At 59.3% G+C, this 19,071-nt stretch overlaps 6 protein-coding genes across 6 annotated transcripts; 3 read left to right on the forward strand and 3 right to left on the reverse strand.

The window, feature by feature from the left end:
• Window positions 1–2,940: 2,940 nt before the first annotated feature.
• PLICBS_005564 (uncharacterized protein) lies at window positions 2,941–5,362 on the forward strand (the record flags this gene model as incomplete). The annotated part of the gene is made up of 3 exons (XM_065600754.1): window positions 2,941–4,894; window positions 4,949–5,192; window positions 5,350–5,362. The coding sequence occupies 3 exons, from the start codon at window positions 2,941–2,943 to the stop codon at window positions 5,360–5,362; spliced, it is 2,211 nt and encodes a 736-aa protein (XP_065456826.1).
• A 26-nt stretch (window positions 5,363–5,388) lies between these two features.
• Window positions 5,389–6,499, reverse strand: PLICBS_005565 (uncharacterized protein; the record flags this gene model as incomplete). Its single annotated transcript, XM_065600755.1, has 2 exons — window positions 5,389–6,090; window positions 6,122–6,499. The coding sequence occupies 2 exons, from the start codon at window positions 6,497–6,499 to the stop codon at window positions 5,389–5,391; spliced, it is 1,080 nt and encodes a 359-aa protein (XP_065456827.1).
• A 3,933-nt stretch (window positions 6,500–10,432) lies between these two features.
• Window positions 10,433–11,306, forward strand: PLICBS_005566 (uncharacterized protein; the record flags this gene model as incomplete). The annotated part of the gene is made up of 2 exons (XM_018319252.1): window positions 10,433–10,665; window positions 10,724–11,306. The coding sequence occupies 2 exons, from the start codon at window positions 10,433–10,435 to the stop codon at window positions 11,304–11,306; spliced, it is 816 nt and encodes a 271-aa protein (XP_018181726.1).
• A 368-nt stretch (window positions 11,307–11,674) lies between these two features.
• PLICBS_005567 (uncharacterized protein) lies at window positions 11,675–12,198 on the reverse strand (the record flags this gene model as incomplete). The annotated part of the gene is made up of 2 exons (XM_018319253.2): window positions 11,675–11,853; window positions 11,967–12,198. The coding sequence occupies 2 exons, from the start codon at window positions 12,196–12,198 to the stop codon at window positions 11,675–11,677; spliced, it is 411 nt and encodes a 136-aa protein (XP_018181727.2).
• Window positions 12,199–13,839: 1,641 nt separating this feature from the next.
• Window positions 13,840–15,672, reverse strand: PLICBS_005568 (uncharacterized protein; the record flags this gene model as incomplete). Its single annotated transcript, XM_018319254.2, has 1 exon — window positions 13,840–15,672. The coding sequence occupies one exon, from the start codon at window positions 15,670–15,672 to the stop codon at window positions 13,840–13,842; it is 1,833 nt and encodes a 610-aa protein (XP_018181728.2).
• A 1,169-nt stretch (window positions 15,673–16,841) lies between these two features.
• PLICBS_005569 (uncharacterized protein) lies at window positions 16,842–18,693 on the forward strand (the record flags this gene model as incomplete). Its single annotated transcript, XM_018319255.2, has 2 exons — window positions 16,842–18,069; window positions 18,125–18,693. 2 exons carry the CDS (start codon window positions 16,842–16,844, stop codon window positions 18,691–18,693), a joined length of 1,797 nt encoding a protein of 598 aa, XP_018181729.2.
• Between the last annotated feature and the right edge of the window lie 378 nt (window positions 18,694–19,071).

Here is a 19,071-nt window from a genome sequence, read left to right on the forward strand (position 1 = left end):
TGGAAGAGCGGCGGTGGTGGCTGCGAGGAGTACGAACAGCAAAGTTCCTCGCATGTTCACAGATGTGCTGTATGGTAGGGATAAAACGAGTGTGGTCGAGATTAGAAACGAGTGAACGTGAGCCTGTAGGCTAGACTGGACTAAGGAAGCAATACAGTCAAGCTTCCGAGCGAGGGTGCAGACACGTATTTGTATCAAAATCCGCCTAGAGGACCACCAAGCGCTAGATTCCGAGATAATGCCTGTGCCTGACTCGGGAGACTGCATATGCACATGCATGCGAATACCTCAACTCCGCAGCCAAAGCTCATGTCGCCGCAGGCACGCGCACAGACTGAGGGAACTCAACCTTGGCATTTGCATTGTATTGATGGTCCGCCGGGAAAGGCCGGGAAAGGCCGGGAAACCCACGTCTAGGTCTGTCCGTCTGCCTATGATGCAGGTGTTGCTGCCGTGAGACCGCCGTGTGGAGTTTGACCTGCATGCCGGCGACTTGACTGGAGCCGCCCGACGGTCGGTGCGGGCGCGCACCGACTAGGCAGCCGGACGTCAGTTTCCCCTAGTGAGTTTTGAATAGTTGCTCAGTATATTGACCATGGCCGTACTGGAGCTCATGCTCTGCTCTGTGCTTGTCGAAATTGTCAGTGCTTGCGCGTAGCACTGAGCGCAGCGTAATGAAGTTAACATTAGACATAGCGTAGCCCCCGAACCTAGCCCAACGCCAGGGTCCCGAGGATGGTAATCAGTGGGACATCTTCCAAGTCGGCCCGACCCTCTTGTTCATTATTTTTGTGTTAGCAATGAATTGTAGTTGTCTATCTGTCAATTGCAGTTGTCTCTCTGTCATTTGGGCTGGCGGAGCTTTGCCTGGTCGTGGACTGGTGGTTCAACACAGAGAGACTGATCCTTTGACGCGCTGCCAGCAGCGACTTGCAGCACTTACATTGTTCTTGCGCCGAGGCGATGATTGAAGCATGGGTAGATTAACATGAGCAAATGTTAAAGTACAGGTCATGGTATTTTGTCCAGGCGCTTGGACATGCGAACACAGGACCACAACAAGAGTTGGGAGCGCGAATGTGGAGCATGGGTCGGGTTAGCTAGAGGAGGTCGAGTCGGGTTAGCTAGAGGAGGTCGGGTCAGGTTAACTTCTGCGCATTTTAAGCCGATCAATCAGAAGGGCCAGCGCCCTGAAACAACGACTTCACGCTGTGGAGCATGGCAAGCGGTCGACAGAAAAAGCGGCACCGCGAAACACCTTGCCCGCTCTACCACGCCTAAATTTACAGGCAAAGAATAACGAAGAAGAGGTAAATAAAGTCTTTAGAGGGACTTTATCACTCTTCTTCGAAAAGAACGTAAAGTCCTAACGAGTTTCTCGTTATTTCCGTTGCGGAATTCCCCTACGCTTCGCCTGTCTTGCCCGTAGAGCGCCATTGCGGTGCCGCTTATTCTGTCGACCGCTTGCATGGGTCGGGTTAGCTTTGAGCAAACATGAAACGTGGACGCGCTACAATGGCATTCCAAGTGACTTGGGTTTTCTGGAACCCTTTGCTCTGAACGTATCGTCTGGTCCAATTACCAGGCAGCGCAGAGGTCGACTGACAAGTCCACTATCAAGTACACGACGGTCGCCCAGCATCTTCATTTTTGCGGACAGTGATTTGCGACACCATAAGAGGTCAGGCATGATTGAAGCTCCATACCCGTGCGATGAGTTTGAGAAACCGCAGTCGCCTGGCACCGGGGCCGGCGCCTTTCCTTTCGGTCTTGGGCGACCGCGCCAGACGGTATATATTTTGGGGCGAGGCATCTACGAGCTGTGAACTGGACAATTGATGAGCCACAACCAATTCGAATTTGAATTGCCATAGCTTTGGGCCTGATGACGAGCTCGAAACACTGAACGCAATCAAGCTGGATGAAAACACCTGTTTGGACATGTCGGGCTCGTCGTCGTCGTCGTCGCGGCTTGCATTGGGCTCTACCATCAAAGCCCTAAGTTGAGAGCTGCAAGCGCATGCACCTATCCACGGCAACCGCAGCCGGCAACATTGAGCCGCAGAATCTGGCGTCGCACGGAAATGCGGCTCCGATCCAGGCCCAAGCCCTGAACCAAACAGTGGCGTGCCCAGCTGAGACATGGGGCCGGCCGGCAGCATCATCGTCACCACCTTAAAACCATCGCTGCAGATGACGACGTCGAATCAGAACATGGAACCCGCCGCCCGCCCTGGCAACGTGAACACCACGGCAGGTGACCAAGCCGCCCTGCGCGGGCATCCACGCCCGCCTCATCCGTTGGGCCAAGACGACTTTACCCGCAGATGATCACAAAACTGCCTGCATGCATGCTGGCCGGGCGGGCTTGGCCTTGTTGCGGGCACCCTTGTCCCTGTCTGGGAAACGCGCGACCCCACCACTGCAGCTTCAGTCGGTGACGATCCCACCGCTGCAAGGGTTGTTGCCGGGCGTTGCGTTGGCGGAGGGTTGGTTCGTCGTTGTCAGCACTTCAATGCTTGGCGCGCGGACCATTCTGCTTTTGCTCTCTTCCTCTGTCTCTCTCCGTCACTCTCTCTCTTCTCGTTTTTTCCCCTTCCCTCCCCGCTGCCTCCACCTCTGTTCCTTTGTTCACCAGGCAGCGTTTCTGGCTGTTTGGGCGGGCATTGGCTGTTGTGGCTGTTTCTCCTTTGTAGTAGACAACGACGACGAGCCTTGGGAGAACTCAAAGGCGTCCGTTGACGAGAATGCATCCACGCCGCGGCTCGCTGACGTTGCCCGCCCCGAAGCGTTGTCCTTCCCCTCCCCCGCCGCCGCCGCCGCACCGGCCGTTGCTCTTCCGCCCGATCCCGCTGCCGGCGCCGGCGCCACGGAGCAGCCGCAGCTCACCGACGAGGCACGGCCGCGCATCGTGATCCGCCCGGACGGAAGGGGAGCGCAATGTCCGTGGGCAGCGCCGTCCCTCCCGCGCTGACCGCCATCACCGCCTCCCTCGCCGTCGCCGCCGCGGCAGCCTCTTCCTCCTCGTCCACCGCCTCCACGTCCACCTCCTCCGCCGCGCCGCCGGCCCTCACCGTCAGCTTCCTGTCGCCCGAGGTCGGCGGCGCCACGCGCTTCTACCCGTTCCACGACCTGGAGCTGCTCGCCAGCGGGCAGGACACGACGCTCTCCAAGGCGCAGCTCATCGCCACGGGGCTCGACGGCGACCAAAACGTGCTGCTCTTCCCGACGGGCTGCCAGGTGGACGTGGACGACCCCGCGAGCGCGATCGACTGCACGCGCGCGTGCCGCAACGCCTCGTCGCTCTTCAGCTCCCTCGACACGTTTTACAACTGCGCCGCCCTCGCCAGCATCGCCTACTGGAGCCGCGACGGCAGCGGTAATGGCAACGGCAATGGAGATAGCGGCGGCGGAGGCGGACAAGGTGACCGGCACAGCGCCCGCTTCTACATCCCCGAGCAGGCCGAGCGCAACGCCAGCGCCCTCATGGGCCCCGGCGGCTCGCTCGCCGCCTTCGACGAGCGGCCCGTGCTGTCGGCGTTTGTGGCCTGCGCGCAGGCGGCCTGCGGCGAGGACGGCATCCGCACGCCCTGCAACGACTCGGTCAAGGCGCTGACGCAGCAGTCGCTCCCGGGGGACGTGTTTGACGCCCTCAACACGTTTTGCCCGGACATTGCTGCCGAGATCAACCCGGATATCTTTGGGCCCGGTGTAAGTCGAACTCACTCCCCACCCCACTCCTATCTCGTGAACAAGGACAGCAAGCTCACCGTGGGCTGTCGGCAGGTCCTCATCTCGTATGTCCTCCAGGTCTGCTTCTCCAGCATGCTGTACCTGGCCACCAGGTTCTTCACGCTGTACGTCTCCTTCTCGGAGCGCGGCCGGCTCAAGGAGGAGGAGCAGCGGCAGCAGTTGGAGGCGCAGCAACGGGAACGGCAGCAGCAGCAGTCGCAGAAGCGGCAACAGGGACGAGGAGGTGGAGGAGCAGTAGGAGCAGCAGCAGGAGGTGGAGGAGCGTTAGCACCAGCCCCTTCATCGTCTCTGCGTCTCCAGCGGCGGCTCACACGCATCGAGACGCTCATCTGGCGCGACTCGTCGGCCCTGTCGCGCACCAGCATCGCCATCGCCACCACGCTCGTCGAGTTCCAGGAGGCGCAGTGCTGGTTCGTCTTCGCCATCCAGATCGCCTCCATCCTCGCCATCGTCGTCAACTCGCAGGAGGGCACCTTCTGGGGCGAGATCATGGTCAACGCCGCCGTCGCCTTCCACGTCAGCCAGAACGGCGTGCTGCCCATGTTCCTCGTCCAGATCTGCCTGCACAACGAGGGCATCCGCAACTGGCACACGTTCCTGGGCTTCGTCGTCGAGTACCTCCTCGCCATCGTCGCCACCACCCAAAAGGTCTACTTCCGCGACGCCTTCAACCTCTTCCGCAAGGAGACTCGCATTGATGCCTGCGGCGGGAACCCGAGTCCGCGGAGCTACTGCGCTGCCATGCATGGCGTCGATGGCATCAACCTCGGCTTCTTCCCGCGCCCGCTGCTTTACAAGATGGTCTTTCTCGTGCTCGACACCTTTGCCATGGTTGTTCTCGTCGTAGATCAGATGAGCTGGACGCTGCGCACCCACCGCTGGACCAGCCACCTTCGCATCGGCCGCTACCGTGCCGGCCGCGGGCCCGCGGGACGCTACAAGGTCGCCTGGCTGCGCGCCAAGCGCTGGGTCTGGCGCCTCCTTGAGCTGGCCTACCTCGTCATCAACATCCTCTACATGGTCTCCCTCATCAAGGTCTTCAACTCGGACAGCTTCGAGGCGAGCAAGTGGTCCTACGGCCAAATCATTGCCATGACGGTCTGGGGACCCGTCATCGTCAAGCTCTTTGACTTGGTTCTATGTAAGTGACCTTGACCTCAAACGCGATTTTCTTTGTGTGCTAATGGAAAGACAGCCGGCCCGCCCAAGAACGGCACCAGCCTCAACTCGGGTCCCCCGCGCCTGCGCATCGACAACGTCATCAACCGCCGGATCGGCACGTCGGCCGACGAGGAGCTCGAGGCCAGCGGCTACGTGCCGGGCCTCGGCCGCAAGATCCCCGGGCCGCCGCCCGAGCTGGACCTCGGCCAAGCCCGCAGCCGGACGCGCGACACGGGGGACACGACCGACGACGGTCTGAGCACGGAAGTCAAGAATGTGTAAGCCGGTACAACGACGCGACGACAGCATTTATTCCTCATGATACTCATGATGTGACGCCTTACGAAACGCCTTACGAACGTCTGCATATAGCGAGCATATAGATGGAGATGCGCAAGTTTTAATCTAGACGGATATTGCTTATGCTTCAAACAGAGAGTACGAGTAGAGTATGTTCATGTGTCATGCATCGTGTTATCGCGGCACCTCCCCAGAGTGCTCGTCCGAGTCGTGCCGGCTGGGCACGTAGTCGTAGGATACGTTCTCCCTCTCGCGGAGGAACGAGTCGACTCGCTCGTCCTTGGACCTGCCTGCGGCGGCCATGCTCTCCTTCATCATCTGCCGGCCGATGGCGGCGTTGCGCTCTTGCGTGAACTCGACGAACTGGGTGCCTGACGACTCGGCACGGTTGGCCTGCGCCATGGCGCCGACCATGCACATCATGACGACGAGAGTCGCGAAAAGGCCGTTGCTCATGTACATGGGCTCGCGGCGGTGGCCCTGGCGCGCCTCGTGCCAGCGCTCCCAGTCCTCCCAGGTGGCGTTGTTGGCTGCGTTGCCGGGCTGGTGTCGCCACGCGCGGTCGGCCTCACGCAGGCTCGGGGCGCGGTGGCCGTCGGTCCAGCCGATGCCGTGGGAGTCGTATAGGCGGCGCTTGTCCGGGTCGCTGAGCAGGTTGTTGGCGGCGACGACGAGGCGGTAGCGCTCGAGGCGGGTGGCGTTGGAGAGGCTCGACGAGCCCGCAGGCGTCGACTCGCTGTGATGGTAGTGGTCGTGTGTGTCGGGGTGGTACAGCTTGACGAGCTGATAGAAGCGCCGCTTCGTGTAGGGAGACGATCGATGGATGTCGAAGATCTCGTAGGGCGTCGGGTTCGGCGAGCGCGGCCAAGCGGGGATCTCATGGTCTGCGCCATTTTGCGTCGCGTACCTCCTCAGACATCTCAAGCCAGTTTTTGGAGGTTGCAGCGTTGTGCGGCGGCGTTGTGTGAGGACCGGCGCCGCGGTCCATGTCGGCGTCGATGTTGATATCGATGACGATGCTGAGGCGGCTAGCGAGGGGGCCGCGCACGTGGTGCACAGCACGGCGGCGGAGGATTTCAACATGATGCGGTGATGCGCGGCGGGACTGACGGCGGATGATGCCTGGCGTCGAGAGGGCCGTCACATGTTTCTGAATGCGCTGTAGCCGCACGGGCGTGGATGGGGCGGATGTCGCGTGCGTGAGATGAGGCTGAATGATGATTGCGCTGGATGGAGACTGGAAGTCGAGAATGGGCGGCTCTGCGGGGCGGCGAGTTCGGCTCATGGCGGCAACAATTGCGGGGCGCTCGGGTCCGAGTTGCAGCGGGGTGGAGGATCCATGGACGGTGTTTTTTAGTGCTGGCATCTCACTGGAGCCCGGATTTACGACGGCCCCCGGGGGGTTCTGTTGGTAGCTGGTGCACAGGGCACATCTATCGGGGACGTCAGTGCAGCGAGCGCACCAGCACAGAGGCCGACATTCAGTTACAACAAATGCTAGAGATACATTGAAACTTATTGGCTTCACCAAGCCATGTTTAGTCCAGGCGTTTTAAGGTTGGCAACGGCCGTCAGGCGGCCCAATAGACTACTTTGCAATGCTATCCAGGGTAAAAGGGCCTCTTCGGCCAATACTGAAAGGGCTGTCCCCCAAAGAGTAGCGGGTTGTAGATGGCAACAAACGCTTGCTGAGAATCAAACCACCACTCAACACTTCCTTGAGTTGGTACGCATGTCCAACCTTCTCCATCATGTACATGGTCGGTGGTATCTGAAAACCTGACCTTGACCTTTCTTTCCTGTCTAATCCCCGACAGGCAGAAGCCGGACGGGCACTCTTTGGTGAGGACCTGATCCACTCCGAGCCGGCACTGTCCTAGCGCCCGGTAGGAACCGTCCTTATACTGCAGAAGAACTCCCCGTACAAACTCGGAGTCTTCTTCATAGAACGTGGTAGCCTCGGTCACTCCATCTAGACTCCCAGATGAGAATAGAGCCTTGGCAAAGGGTGGAGTGCTCAAAGGCTGTGGCGCCGAAGGTGACGGGAACTCGGTCTGTATCTGTCTTGGATACGCTCCCGCAAGGCCCAAACTTTGCATAGACACACGATTAAATCCGAAAATGAGACCATGTGGATCCTTACTCAACCATATGTCCCTCTGGGATCCAGGTCGATCAAAGGGGCCCACGATGATGTCCCCGGCTTTGGACATTCGAAACTAATGAGGCCCAATTCGGTCAGTACATGTAAATTATTTTGCACCAACCCCAGCCGACTCACCAAGAGGCATAAGCATGAAATGTCCAAGTGCTTGTCGTTGTGAGAGTTATCCCCTCCTTTGCGCAGCACCCGTAGCCCAAATTCTGCAATGTGGTCCGTGGCCGGTAGAGGGATGTAAGCCCACGCACTTTTGCGTGCATAATGACGCGATGCCAAGCGGTCAACAGTGTCCTGCGCACACGGCTCCGATGCCGTGTGAAGATGTATTGCATCCAGGCTGTAGCCAGACATGAAGAACGTGATGCCGTTGAAGGAGCCGACACGAGCAACTTTCAGAGCCGCCAGTTCCTTAGGCCAGCCTTGACGATCCGGGAATATACCAATCTGCCTCGGGTCTGGGGGGCAACGCGTATTCCATATCTTGATTCGCTGATGTTCTTTCTCTTGTGGGAATTCCAAACGAGCAGAGTTGGACTGTTTCGCCAGGTCAACTTTCAAGCACAGCCATATTGGTGAACTGGCACCCCCAGGACGGCAGCGTGCATACCTGAAACTTGACCATGACTCCGGAGAGGCTCGCGGCGTCTTCGACGACATACGCCAGGCTGTTTCCAGGCTCGTGACGCGCCTGCTCATCTGGCCAACTTTCTAACCCCTTGATCTCTCTACACCCCAGAGCGTCTATGGTGAGCTGAATAAATGGACACGATGTCGCAGGCTTGCCCAACTTGACGGGGCCGCCTCGCTTCCAGGAAAGTACATCTCTAAGGGTGCAAGATGAAGAGGGTGGGCGGCTGGTGCTTCCGTGGTGCACGTTGCCGTCTTTCAAGCTGGTGCAAAACTCGAGCGCGTTGTAATACCTGGCAAAGAGGCTGGTTTTACAATATTTCCATATGATGCCTGCAATCTCGGGTGGCAATGGAAACGTCCGGTGTGCTTTGAGAAGGGCGGTTGTCGCTAACCCGATAGCATTGACTAGGTTCACCGGGACCTCCAGGTCTAGCGGATCATGTCCTCGCCACAGAGATCGATGGATAGCCGTCTCCCAGCAGGAGTAAAGAGGAGTTTCAACATGCGTCGCGCCGTGTAAAAGAATCTGTAAGCAGTCGTTGTGCACCGTGACACTTTCCCGCGATTCCTCACACCAGCGACAATATTGGTTCAGGCAGAAGTCATACGTGTATATATCTTTCGGGAATGTGTCGACGTCACAAACCCACAATGATCCTGACTTTTGATCGCCGCCAACTATAGTGTGGGACACAAAACCAGTCATTATGCTGTCAAGAAAACAAAGACAGAAAGGGACAGATGGACGCAGCAGAGCACCAGCAAGGAGTAAAACGCATCACCTACGTGCTGTAATTGCTTCTCCAACCTGAAACCAGGCACAGCAGATGCCGCAACGATCATGGACTCGGATGTGGTCGGGGTATTTGATCTCAAGGCTCATTTTCCGTACTCTCCGGAGGCGAGAACCCACGTGGGCTTGAGAATCAATGAGCGAAGGGAAATTGAAGCCGCGCGTAATGATCCTGGCTGCCGACCCCAGCGATGGGCTCGGCCACGTGACTCGCCTGGTTGGAGGGGTAAAAGGAGCCGTTCCTTACCGGAGCTAAATCGACATCTTCCACCGAGTCAAGGGGAGCTCCGGGGACCGCATGAGGCGTGCCAGTTCGAGGCTGGTACGAAAGCTGGCAGGTAGACTTTCTCCACGGGTACTTCTTTCAGGGATGGGAATTTTACTCTGCAAGTCTCATTGCCTTGAGATCTCCGTCTGGGACATGGACTAGATCCATGTGGGAGCCTGGCGTCGTTGCCTGGCCGGCGCGTCCCGTGTCACGAAAGGGAAGGAGCATCGCCATCCCGGAAAGGAAGGGAGGCCAGAGGAGCAACGTCTCGTGATCTTTCCAGTCTCGGCCGGATGGTGTTGCTTGCTCGCTTCGACCAAAAATCTCGGGGTACCGGTCTCTGATTCTGTCTGCGACATGTGTGAGCGTCTCGATCCCTTGCCTCGATCTGCGACCGGCTTGGCTTCCACGCTTCCAAGGCTGTCTCGTCCAGCCAGGTCGCACAAATTGCCTGTCTCATTCGTGCGTCTCGGACGCCCGCTGCGCCGCCCACGTTTGCGTGCAGCCTGGCTGACGACCGAGAGCGACGACGACGACGGCTACCGCGACGGCGACAACAACGGCAACAGTAGCGGCAGCGATGCCATCGAGCAGCGGCGCTGTGGACGCAGCACCACGCAGCAGATGGATCGTCCACCCCGACCTACATGGGGGGCAATCACGCACTCCAGCATGCGCACGCCCACCATCATTCGCACATCATGCCCGCCCGCTGCCCGTCGCCGTCGTCAAGTGGCGGGGTCCGCCCCCGGCGTCATTGGCGCGCGCCGTTGACGCCGGCACTTGACGAAAACCGGGGGAAGCTTGCCCGGAGCTGTTCCCATGCCGGCAGTGGCTTGCACCAGAAACGACGTCGAAAGCTTCGTGGGTGGGTAGCCGCATCGAATCACGAAGCTACCCACGCTGCCACCCGCACGTCCGTCCATGCGCATTCGCCGGACCCCTCGGAGTCACACGCCTTCGCCGATGCCCATCTCTCCCCCGCAAACATGACATGACATGGCCCTAGTACCCTGTCTTGTGTGCTGCGCCCGTGCTGCTCGCACCAGGTAGTGGTGGTTTTACCAGGTAGCGTCGCGCGTGTGCTACACCGCGGCAAGGGAGGGCCAAGAAAGCCAATGGCCCATCGGGCAATGAGTGACAAGCCATCGGTGCTCTGCTGCTCGCCTCGATGGGATGGGATGGACGGCTAGCCTTGATCCCGCTCGAGCGGCATTGTTTTCCCGGGCTCGCACGTATAAGAGGGGGCTCGCCTCGTCTCGTCTCGACCCCTGGCGCCCAGACTCTGGCACCCGTCCCCTCGTCGCACAACATCTTTCACTGACACCATCTCCCTACCTGCTCCAGCGCCTCAACCGCATAAGCAATGGCTTCCAACGCTCCTCCTGCCACCTCGGTGGATCAGCAGGCCTACGAGAATGGCCATGCGCCCCAGGAACACGACCACGCCGCCCACGCTCCGGGTCTCAGGCCTCGACAGCTCACCGTGTCCCAGGTGTACGACCCGCAGTTCTTCAACATTGCCAACCCTGGTCCCCTCGGCCTCATCAGCTTTGCGTTGACCACTTTTGTGCTTGGCTTGTACCAATGCGGCGCAGGGTGAGTGAAGCTCCGCGAACCGTTACGAGAGGCCATGTTGCTAACGGTGACGATACAGACTTCCAAACTCAAATCCTCTCGGCAATGTCGGTCCTGACCAGGCCGTCTTCGGCCTCGCCATCTTCTTCGGCGGCGCTGCCCAGTTCATCGCCGGCATCATGCAGTTCCGCGTCGGCAACACCTTTGGTACCACGGTCCACTGCTCCTATGGCGCCTTCTGGCTCGCCTTTGCCATGTTTCTCGTGCCCTCGCTCGGCATCAAGGAGGCGTACGCCGGCAACGAGCGCGCGTACACGTTTGCACTGGGCATCTTTCTCATCCTGTGGTGCTTCCTGACGCTCATCTTCTTCATCGCCGCGCTGCGCACCAACATTGCCATCCTCGTCGTCCTCGGCTTCCTTTTCCTGTCTTTCTTCTTCCTCAGCATCGCCCAGTTCATCGCGACCTCGCATGCCACCAACGCCGTCCGCGTAAACCGCGCCGGAGGAGTGTTTGCCGTCTTTAGCGCTCTCGCTGCGTTTTATGCGGGCAGCGCGGGCCTCATGACGCCGGCCACAACCTGGGTCCGATTCCCGCTCGGCGAGTTCGACCACAAGCCAGCGACGGCGCCGACGAACGAGAAGGCCACGCACCAGGCTTGAATGCGTCAAAGACGTTGCTGTTCGGTGAGGTGATAAAAATGATTTCGGGGGTGAGGACTGTGGAGTGTGGACGTTGCTGAGGCAGCGGAGTTGCCCGCTCACTTGATACCCAACTTGCTGCTATGTTCGATTTGCGACTATTGACGCCTGCATAATATGAGTGCGGTGGCACAAAATGCGTCTGATAATTTACGATGCGGAGGATCTTTAGCATGATAGCAGTGAGAAAGTAATGCAAAGTAAGTGTCTGAATTGATCGAAATGCTCCAATACTCCATTGAATGCGTACTTTTTACATGAGAATGATGCGTGAATCATACAGTGACCTACTCCAACACAAGCTTCTTATAGCCCAACATGAGAAGCTATTACAACTTCCCCTTCACTTCCTCGGCAGCACCCTTGGCCTTGCCGGCCGCCTCATTGAAAGCGCCTTTGGCCTGACCCTTGAGCTCTTGCGCCTCACCCTTAGCCTGGCCCTTGAGCTCCTCGGCCTTGCCCTTGGCCTCGCCCGTGGTCATGTTTTGCGCAGCTTCCTTGGCCTTGGCTGTGAACGAATGCCGTCAGCGTTTGTTGCATTCCCGTGTAAGTGGGCGCGGGGTGTACAGGGCGGGGGGAAACCCGAAGCGACGCGCAGGATCACAGGGCTCAATCACGTACCAGCAGCGTCCAGGCCAGGGACGAGAATATTGTCGCTCACAGCGCGGTCCGCCTTTTTGAGGCCCTCCTTGGCGGCCTCGGTGGGCGTTTTCCTCGCGGGTGAGGTGGTGGAAAACGGGGCGGCCCGCGCGGTGCGTGAAGCCGTTGTTGTCGTCGTTCTTGACGCGGTGGCGAGGGCGACGCGCGAGGCGGGCGTGGCGATGCGGAGGAAGCGCTCGGTGAGGAAGGACATATTGACTGAAATTGACGAGTTGTTCCTTCAAGGTGGGTGAATTGAGGATTGAACGTTGACTTCTGGGGTTCGATGGTATTGTGGCAAGGGGTTTTGTGTGAGTTCGAGTAATATGTAGAACGCTTTAGATCGACGGGCACACCCAAACGATGCCGTTTTATTGTAGAAGGGGTCGATCGCTGCGGCCACAGCATGTGTCAGTATCTGAGAGAGTGTGTGTGTGTGTGTGTGTGGTGCGGTGACGCTGCTACGGCGCATGATGTCATGCCCACGACATGGTTGCATGCCCGCGGGGAGAATGCTCCTAGGGGTCCAAGCTAACCGCTTCATACATAACGGAGCCATTGCAGATGGGACGATGATGATGATGACACCGTCCCCGATCGGGCCTCTTGGCGGGGTGGCAATCGAGATCGAAAATAAGCCTGGTTTTTCTATACACACATTACTCTCCCCCCCTCCGACTCGTGCGTTGACATGACGCCTTGGTGCGAACGCGCGGGCGGGCTGGCGGGCGGGCTCGTGTCCCTCAACGATGCGTTCCATTCTCTAGCCGTGGTTTGGTGCTGGCTGGCTGGCCATTGTGGTGCCGGGGGACTTTTGACTGCCTACAGATGGTCCTGAGTCCTGAAGTCGAGTGAGGGGTGGAAGGGTTGCGCTCAATGCTTCGTCGCAATGCAACCTGCCCAGGGGAGCTTGGCCGGCGAGCGCCAGTTAGCAGTGAGGGCCGCCGGACCGACACTTGTTGCACGGCTGCGACGTTGACGGGGTGAAGGTGCTACAGTAAGAGCCCATCATGATGGCAAACGAAAACCCTTTCACTGTCGGCATACTAATCGTCTCTCATGCCGGCCGAGCCATCACATCCCGTCCAACCCACACGAACGTTCCAGCCGGGTCAAGGCCGAGGGGCATATGGCCGTGCCGCAGATCCTGTATTCCACACGCGGCTCAAGACCAAACCCGCGCGAAAACGGTAACTGATTACTCACTTTACGCAACGCAGGAATAAAGCATAGCTGCCCTGTCTAGGTTGTGTAGAGATAGAAAAATCAGCCAGACCTCCTGGAGCAGGTCCCGACAATCAAGCGTAGGGTGGCGGCCTTCCGCCCTTCCGCCAAACTCTACTTGCCTAAATAGGCAATTTTGTTCAGGGAGGCCCGGAGGTGTAGCCCCGCGATATCAGGAATGCTGGCCTCGAACGCAAGCACGGGATACAGATGATGGGATGCCATTGATTGACGTGGATTGATCAGAGTTGGATATTAGTATTCCCCCCGAAACCTGTCCAATTCGCTTGCTCCATCTACAACGCCGGGCAGAAAGCCTATGTCTCGATGCGACACCCTGACCGTCAACCTCTAGGTAAAACACCAAGCTGAAGGGAACGACACGCACAGCGTGGCATGTTCAATACATATTGTACAAGGCAGCACGTCTCCTCTACGCCAAGTGCAGTCTCACCAGGAATACATCTCCTTCGCCTCGCAAGCATGAGCTCTGAGGCTCGCAGTGCCGTGGAGCGAAACGCGCAGCAAGGTGCAGGGTAACGATTCCGCCCATTCCGGCTCGTGTGATTCAACCGCCCATGCCCGGAGGCGAAAGGCAAACATTGATTGGCGTCGGGTCCAAAGCCCACGTCTATGTCGCCCGCAGCTGCGCGACGCGGGCTCTCATTGCACTCTCGGCAGTCGCCGGGTCGATGCGCTCCGTCGGGCCGAGGCGCATCATCTTGCCCACCAACCACATCAGCTTGCCCTCGGGAAAGCGCTTGTAGTCGACAAACTCCTGCAGCACCTTGTCCTCTCCCGCAATGGCTTCTTCCACGAGGGCAGAGTACTCGTCCCGCGAAATCTCCTTGAACCAAAGGTCGTTGGCGTCGATTGCTTCGAGGACTCCGCCCTCCAGCTCGCCGAGATAGATGGCTAGGAGCAGCTCCTTGGCCACCTTGCCCGTGATGTGCTTGCAGTAGAGGTGGTACAGGAGCTGCGACAGCGCTGCGCCTGGCACCTGGGCGCACTCGCCATCCGCCGTGAACGAAAGCTCTCCAGATGCGAGCGGTCCCGCCTTGTACGTCGTCAGGCGGCCCAGCTCGTGGATGATCCAATTGCCGGCAAGCGTCGAGTAGCTCTTGAAGTCGGGCATCGTGCTCGCGGCAAACTCGGCCGCAATCATCTTCTGGATGCTGTCCAAGACCTTGTAAAAGTACTGGACGCGAGCTCCGTTATCCAGCGTGATGAGAGACAGGGCATCCTTTGCCGTCAGGCCATAGTCGTCGATGAGCTTGTCAAGTTCCGTGTCGGGCAAAACAGAAAGTGACTTTTGCAGTTGTTGGACGAGGTCATTGCCAAGCACCAGCGGGCCGATGTCAGGGTCCGGCATGTAGCGGTAGTCGACCTCGCCCTCTTTGCCGCGGAGCCGCCGCGTCTCCTTGGAGCCCAAGGTCCAGCCTCGCGTCTCGCCTGCGATGACGCCACCGGCCTCGAGCTCTCGGATCTGGCGGTCCCTTTCGGCAATGATGGCATCCTCGACGGCTTTGATGGTGCTCAAGTTTTTGATCTCAGTCCTCGTCCCCAGCCGTTGCGTTGGGTCGTCTGTCCTTCGCACGGAAACATTGACGTCGGCGCGAAGCCCGCCGGTCTCCATGCCAGAGACACAGGCGTCAACGGTGTTGAGCAGGAGCTGAATCTTGCGGACGAGAACTGCAGCCGTACGCGGATGGTGCAAGTCCGGGTCCGTGATGATTTCAATCAGAGGCACGCCGACGCGGTTAAAGTCAAGCCACGACACATTGCCCGTCTGTGCCAGCGTCTTGGCCGTGTCCTGCTCCAACTGGACCTGCTTGATGCCCACGGTGACACTCTCGCCGTCCTCTGCGGCGATGCCATCTCTTGCATACAGAGTCATGTGCCCATCTTTGGCGAGCGGTTCGTAGTACTGGGTGATTTGATACCCAGAGGGCTGGTCCCACCAAAAGTAATGTTTCCGGTCGAATCGGCTGACGCGCTGGACGTCGCAATTCAGGGCGAGAGCCGCTCGGAGGGCCGGGAGCAGGACTTCTTTTTGTACGAGCGGTTGGCTGCCGGGCATGGCCACGTCGAAGAGGGCAACATGACTGTTGGGTTCGTCATTGAACGATGTGGTGGCGGGTGAGAAGAGCTTGCGCGAGGTGTTGAGCTGGGCGTGAATTTCGATGCCGACCGTGAGCTCCCAGCCATCGACGGTCTGGGAGTCGCCCTTGGACTTTTTCTTGCCCTGCTTCTTGGCAAGCTTTGCCTCCTCCTTCAATTGCTTGCGGAGAGGCACAGCAGGGGTCTGCGAGCTCGTCGGGGCGCCGTTGGTCGCGGCGTGGAGGGCTCGAGCTGGACTGGCGCTTCGCAGCAGGTGCCCAACAGGGGCAGGCCGCGCCAGGGCCAGTCGAGCTCCGAGGCAGCCCCTATGCGATAGGCGTCCGTCGAGCAGATATTTGCTCATGGCTGCGACTGATATGCGGGCCATCTTTGCTTGGGACATGCGCGATGCAGGGGCGCGCAGGCAGCCGCATGCACGACAAGGTTCGATGGAAGGACCGGCCCGAACAGTTTCGAGTTGAAAATCGCTCACGATGTCGCAACGCGGCCGCCTCGAGTGGAACTGGAGGGTAGCCGATACTAGAGTTTGGTCGCGTGAAGGGTCGTGTGTCGGCGATGCGCGTGAAACTTGGATCGGCAGCTGCGGTCGGTCTAGCTGCGTTGAAGGGATGGAGGGCAATGTGCTTGTCGCGGCTCGGTAATTGGGGGTCAAGGCGCCATCATGTCTCTGTGCGGCAACAGCGTCCTCGGCCTGGGACCGTCAACTTCACTGAATTCGTAGGATCAGAGGTTGGACGGAAGGCCTCGAGAGTCGAGCCAGCGCGTCGTGCACTGGAAACCGGTTTGGCGCCGGCCGGCCCGCCAGAAAACCCGGGGCCGGAGGAAATCCACCAGCAGGGACCCTCAAGTCGCACTCGCAGGCCGCCCAGCACAAAACACACCACCGCCAGTGCATGCCAAGTCACCCAGACGTTGCTTTGGACCTCAGGTCATCACATCGCATTGCATCACACACGGTTGCCTCATCCACGGACGCGGGCGGCATTTCGTACACGACTTCAGCAAGACCCTGGGCGCAGGATGCACGCCGCACACCCCTCGCACGCTGTTAGTAGTCATCCCAGCACCGCGAGCCATGCGTCGGGCACCAACCTCGGCCTACCACGTCTCTCGTTGTGCCACTCGTCCGTCAGCCTGTTTCGACGGCATGCAGCTCGCCGCAGTCCCAGCGTCACCCTTCGCAGGCCGTCACGTTGGGGCAGCCAATGGGGCCCGGTGCGGACGTGGCATGTATCGGAGGCGCCTGGTACGCCTGTCTCCGGCCTGACCACAAATTCGGTTGCCTGACTTTGTAACGATGCCTATCCTGTGACACTTATTTCCTTTGACGCCCTGTGTTCCCAGTCGTGCAAGTCGACCTCGTGTGCGACGAGCAACAGCGCCGCCGTATAGTGCAACCATGTCGCAGCGTACGTCCGCGTCTTGCATCTGAGCTACTCTCCTGACCTCGACATTCTGTCGCCACGGCGTTGCCGCGTATTTTCAAGCGAGGGACACCATTTGGCGGTCGACATGACAAGCAACGTCGACCAGGCTGGGCCAGACGCTGGGCCGTCGCCAGAGGAAAAGAGGCAAGCTTCCGAAGAGTCTCTGCCACCGGACGAGGGTGCTACCCACACGGAGGACAGTGAAGTCGAGGCGAGTGCATCCCAAGAAGCCGAGCCTGCAGCCACTGCGCAGCCAGACGAGGAGTCGCCGGCCGGCCAAGACGAGAATCTCGGAGCAGGCGGCGTTCCAATATCGCCAAGTCTTTCGCCGTGGCCACTTTCTGACGAGCGAGGAGATGCTGCCCAAGGCTCGGCCGTGGAAGATGGCCCCGAAGAGAGCGACAGTTTGGCAGGTCAAGAGCGGCCGTCGTCTTCGCCCTCTGCTCCCTCCTGGGCATCCACACTCACGCCACCAACAACGTCGCAGAGCGTCAGACGGCCCGTCAAGAGCGGCGTTGCTTCTACGCCAACAAAACATGCCACGAACGGCCGAGGCGATATCCCGAGCTTTAGACGCCGGGATGACGAGCAGAGCGCCGTTTTTCACGCTCCTCGCCCGCGCCGACGACCGAGTGCGCTCGACTATCTAGTCGCCGACTCTCCGACGGGAATACCGAGAGCGGCCCTCGAAACCAAGTATCGCAGACTCGAAATGCTGGCTCATGACACGCCGGGGACCAAAAGCGCTCCGGCGCCGTCAGTCTTTCACGGACGCAGCGATAGTCTGCCGCCTCTTCCTCCGCATCCAGCGGACACGCCATCGCATGAGTACGGGTCGAGTTTCTCGTCCCTTGGGGAGCCTCTGACACCTCCAGGAGCCTATCGCCAGCCGGTGCAGGCGCTCCCTCCCGCGTTTGGGTCGCCGCCCATGACACACGGGGCGGCTGCAATGCCAGATGGCCCGCCTCAGCATGTGCGTCCTGGCATGTTCCAGCCAAACTACAGCGGCGACAAGACTCCCATGAGCGGCTACGAACTCCTCGCGGCCAAACTGGTCGGTGGTTTGGGGGGTCCACCGGTGTCGCCCATCTACCGGCGGTTCGAGGCGTTGAACCACCGGCTGTTGCTGTATCTGCAAGCCGACTTGGTTGACCTCGAGGCCGAGCTGGGCTCCCTGGACAGGAAGGATACCGTGGACCGCGGCTGCGGACTCATTCCCGCGTCGCGACGACACGAGCGCTGGTCCAACACGGCCGTGTCGCAGCAGAGGACGGAGATTCTTGGTCAGATTGGCTATAAGCTGAGCCAGTACAGTAAGCGGCAGACACGTGACGAATATCGAGGATTGTATGCTGATGGTTCACACAGACAAGCTGATCACGTCGTTTCGGCGTGTTCAGGACCTTCCTGCGGCCAATCTGGATGAGACGCAGAGCTACAGGTCCTGGCTGAACCGCAACAGGCTTATAGTTGAGGACGAGACCAAGTTCCTCGACCTCGGCGACGATCTTGTGTGCCTTATGAGAGACGGCGCCGCCGGAGATGATGGCGCACTGGATGATGGTGTGACGCCCATGCCTCGAACGGCAGAAGAACTTGCATTTCCCACCAGCGACCGCAAACCTCCCGTGTCCGACGCGGGCAGTTTTGCTTTCGACGTCAAGAGCGACCGCGGACTGCATCAGGGCGTGTTGAGGTCCAGCGTGTCGCAACTCGTGCTCTCCATTTTCATCGCGCTGTTCGTGCCCATCGCGACATTCACGGTCGTACCCACGTTCGCAGGACGTGTCGTCGTCGTGGTGCTGACGGGGACGACGGTCGCGACGGTGGAGGGCCAGTCTCTTGCGCCGTTGCTGGATGTTCGGCCATGGGACTGGGTGCTCTGCGGCGGAATCTACTGCGGCGCCATGATGCTGGTGGCGGCGGTGCTGGGGTGAGGATGGGCCTGTTTGGAGATGAAATGTATGAAGTGCTGTAGTGTAGGGACGTATGTGATGGTTTGTGGGTGATGTCGTGGCGGGCGAGTTGAGTTGGTAAGAGTGAAGCAAAAGGCATGTTCAAAAGCGGAATCGCGTTTTCTGCCCCGACTTTATGAGGAAGGTCGATCCATGATATGAATTGAGTATTCAAGTGGGATGGTGGTTCATGGCTCTCTTTACAATGGCGAACTCTGTGACAACAAGCAGCCCGCTATACCTAGGTACGTGTTGACCCTCCAACTATGCCGCCCAAAGGCAGGGATATCATGGCGAACATGTTGCTTGAAAGACATGTCCTTCAGTATCCACGACCAGACACCCTCAATGGCCATCCAT

Source organism: Purpureocillium lilacinum, assembly GCF_023168085.1.
Source record: "Purpureocillium lilacinum CBS 284.36 DNA, scaffold_4, whole genome shotgun sequence".
Lineage (NCBI taxonomy): Eukaryota > Fungi > Ascomycota > Sordariomycetes > Hypocreales > Ophiocordycipitaceae > Purpureocillium > Purpureocillium lilacinum.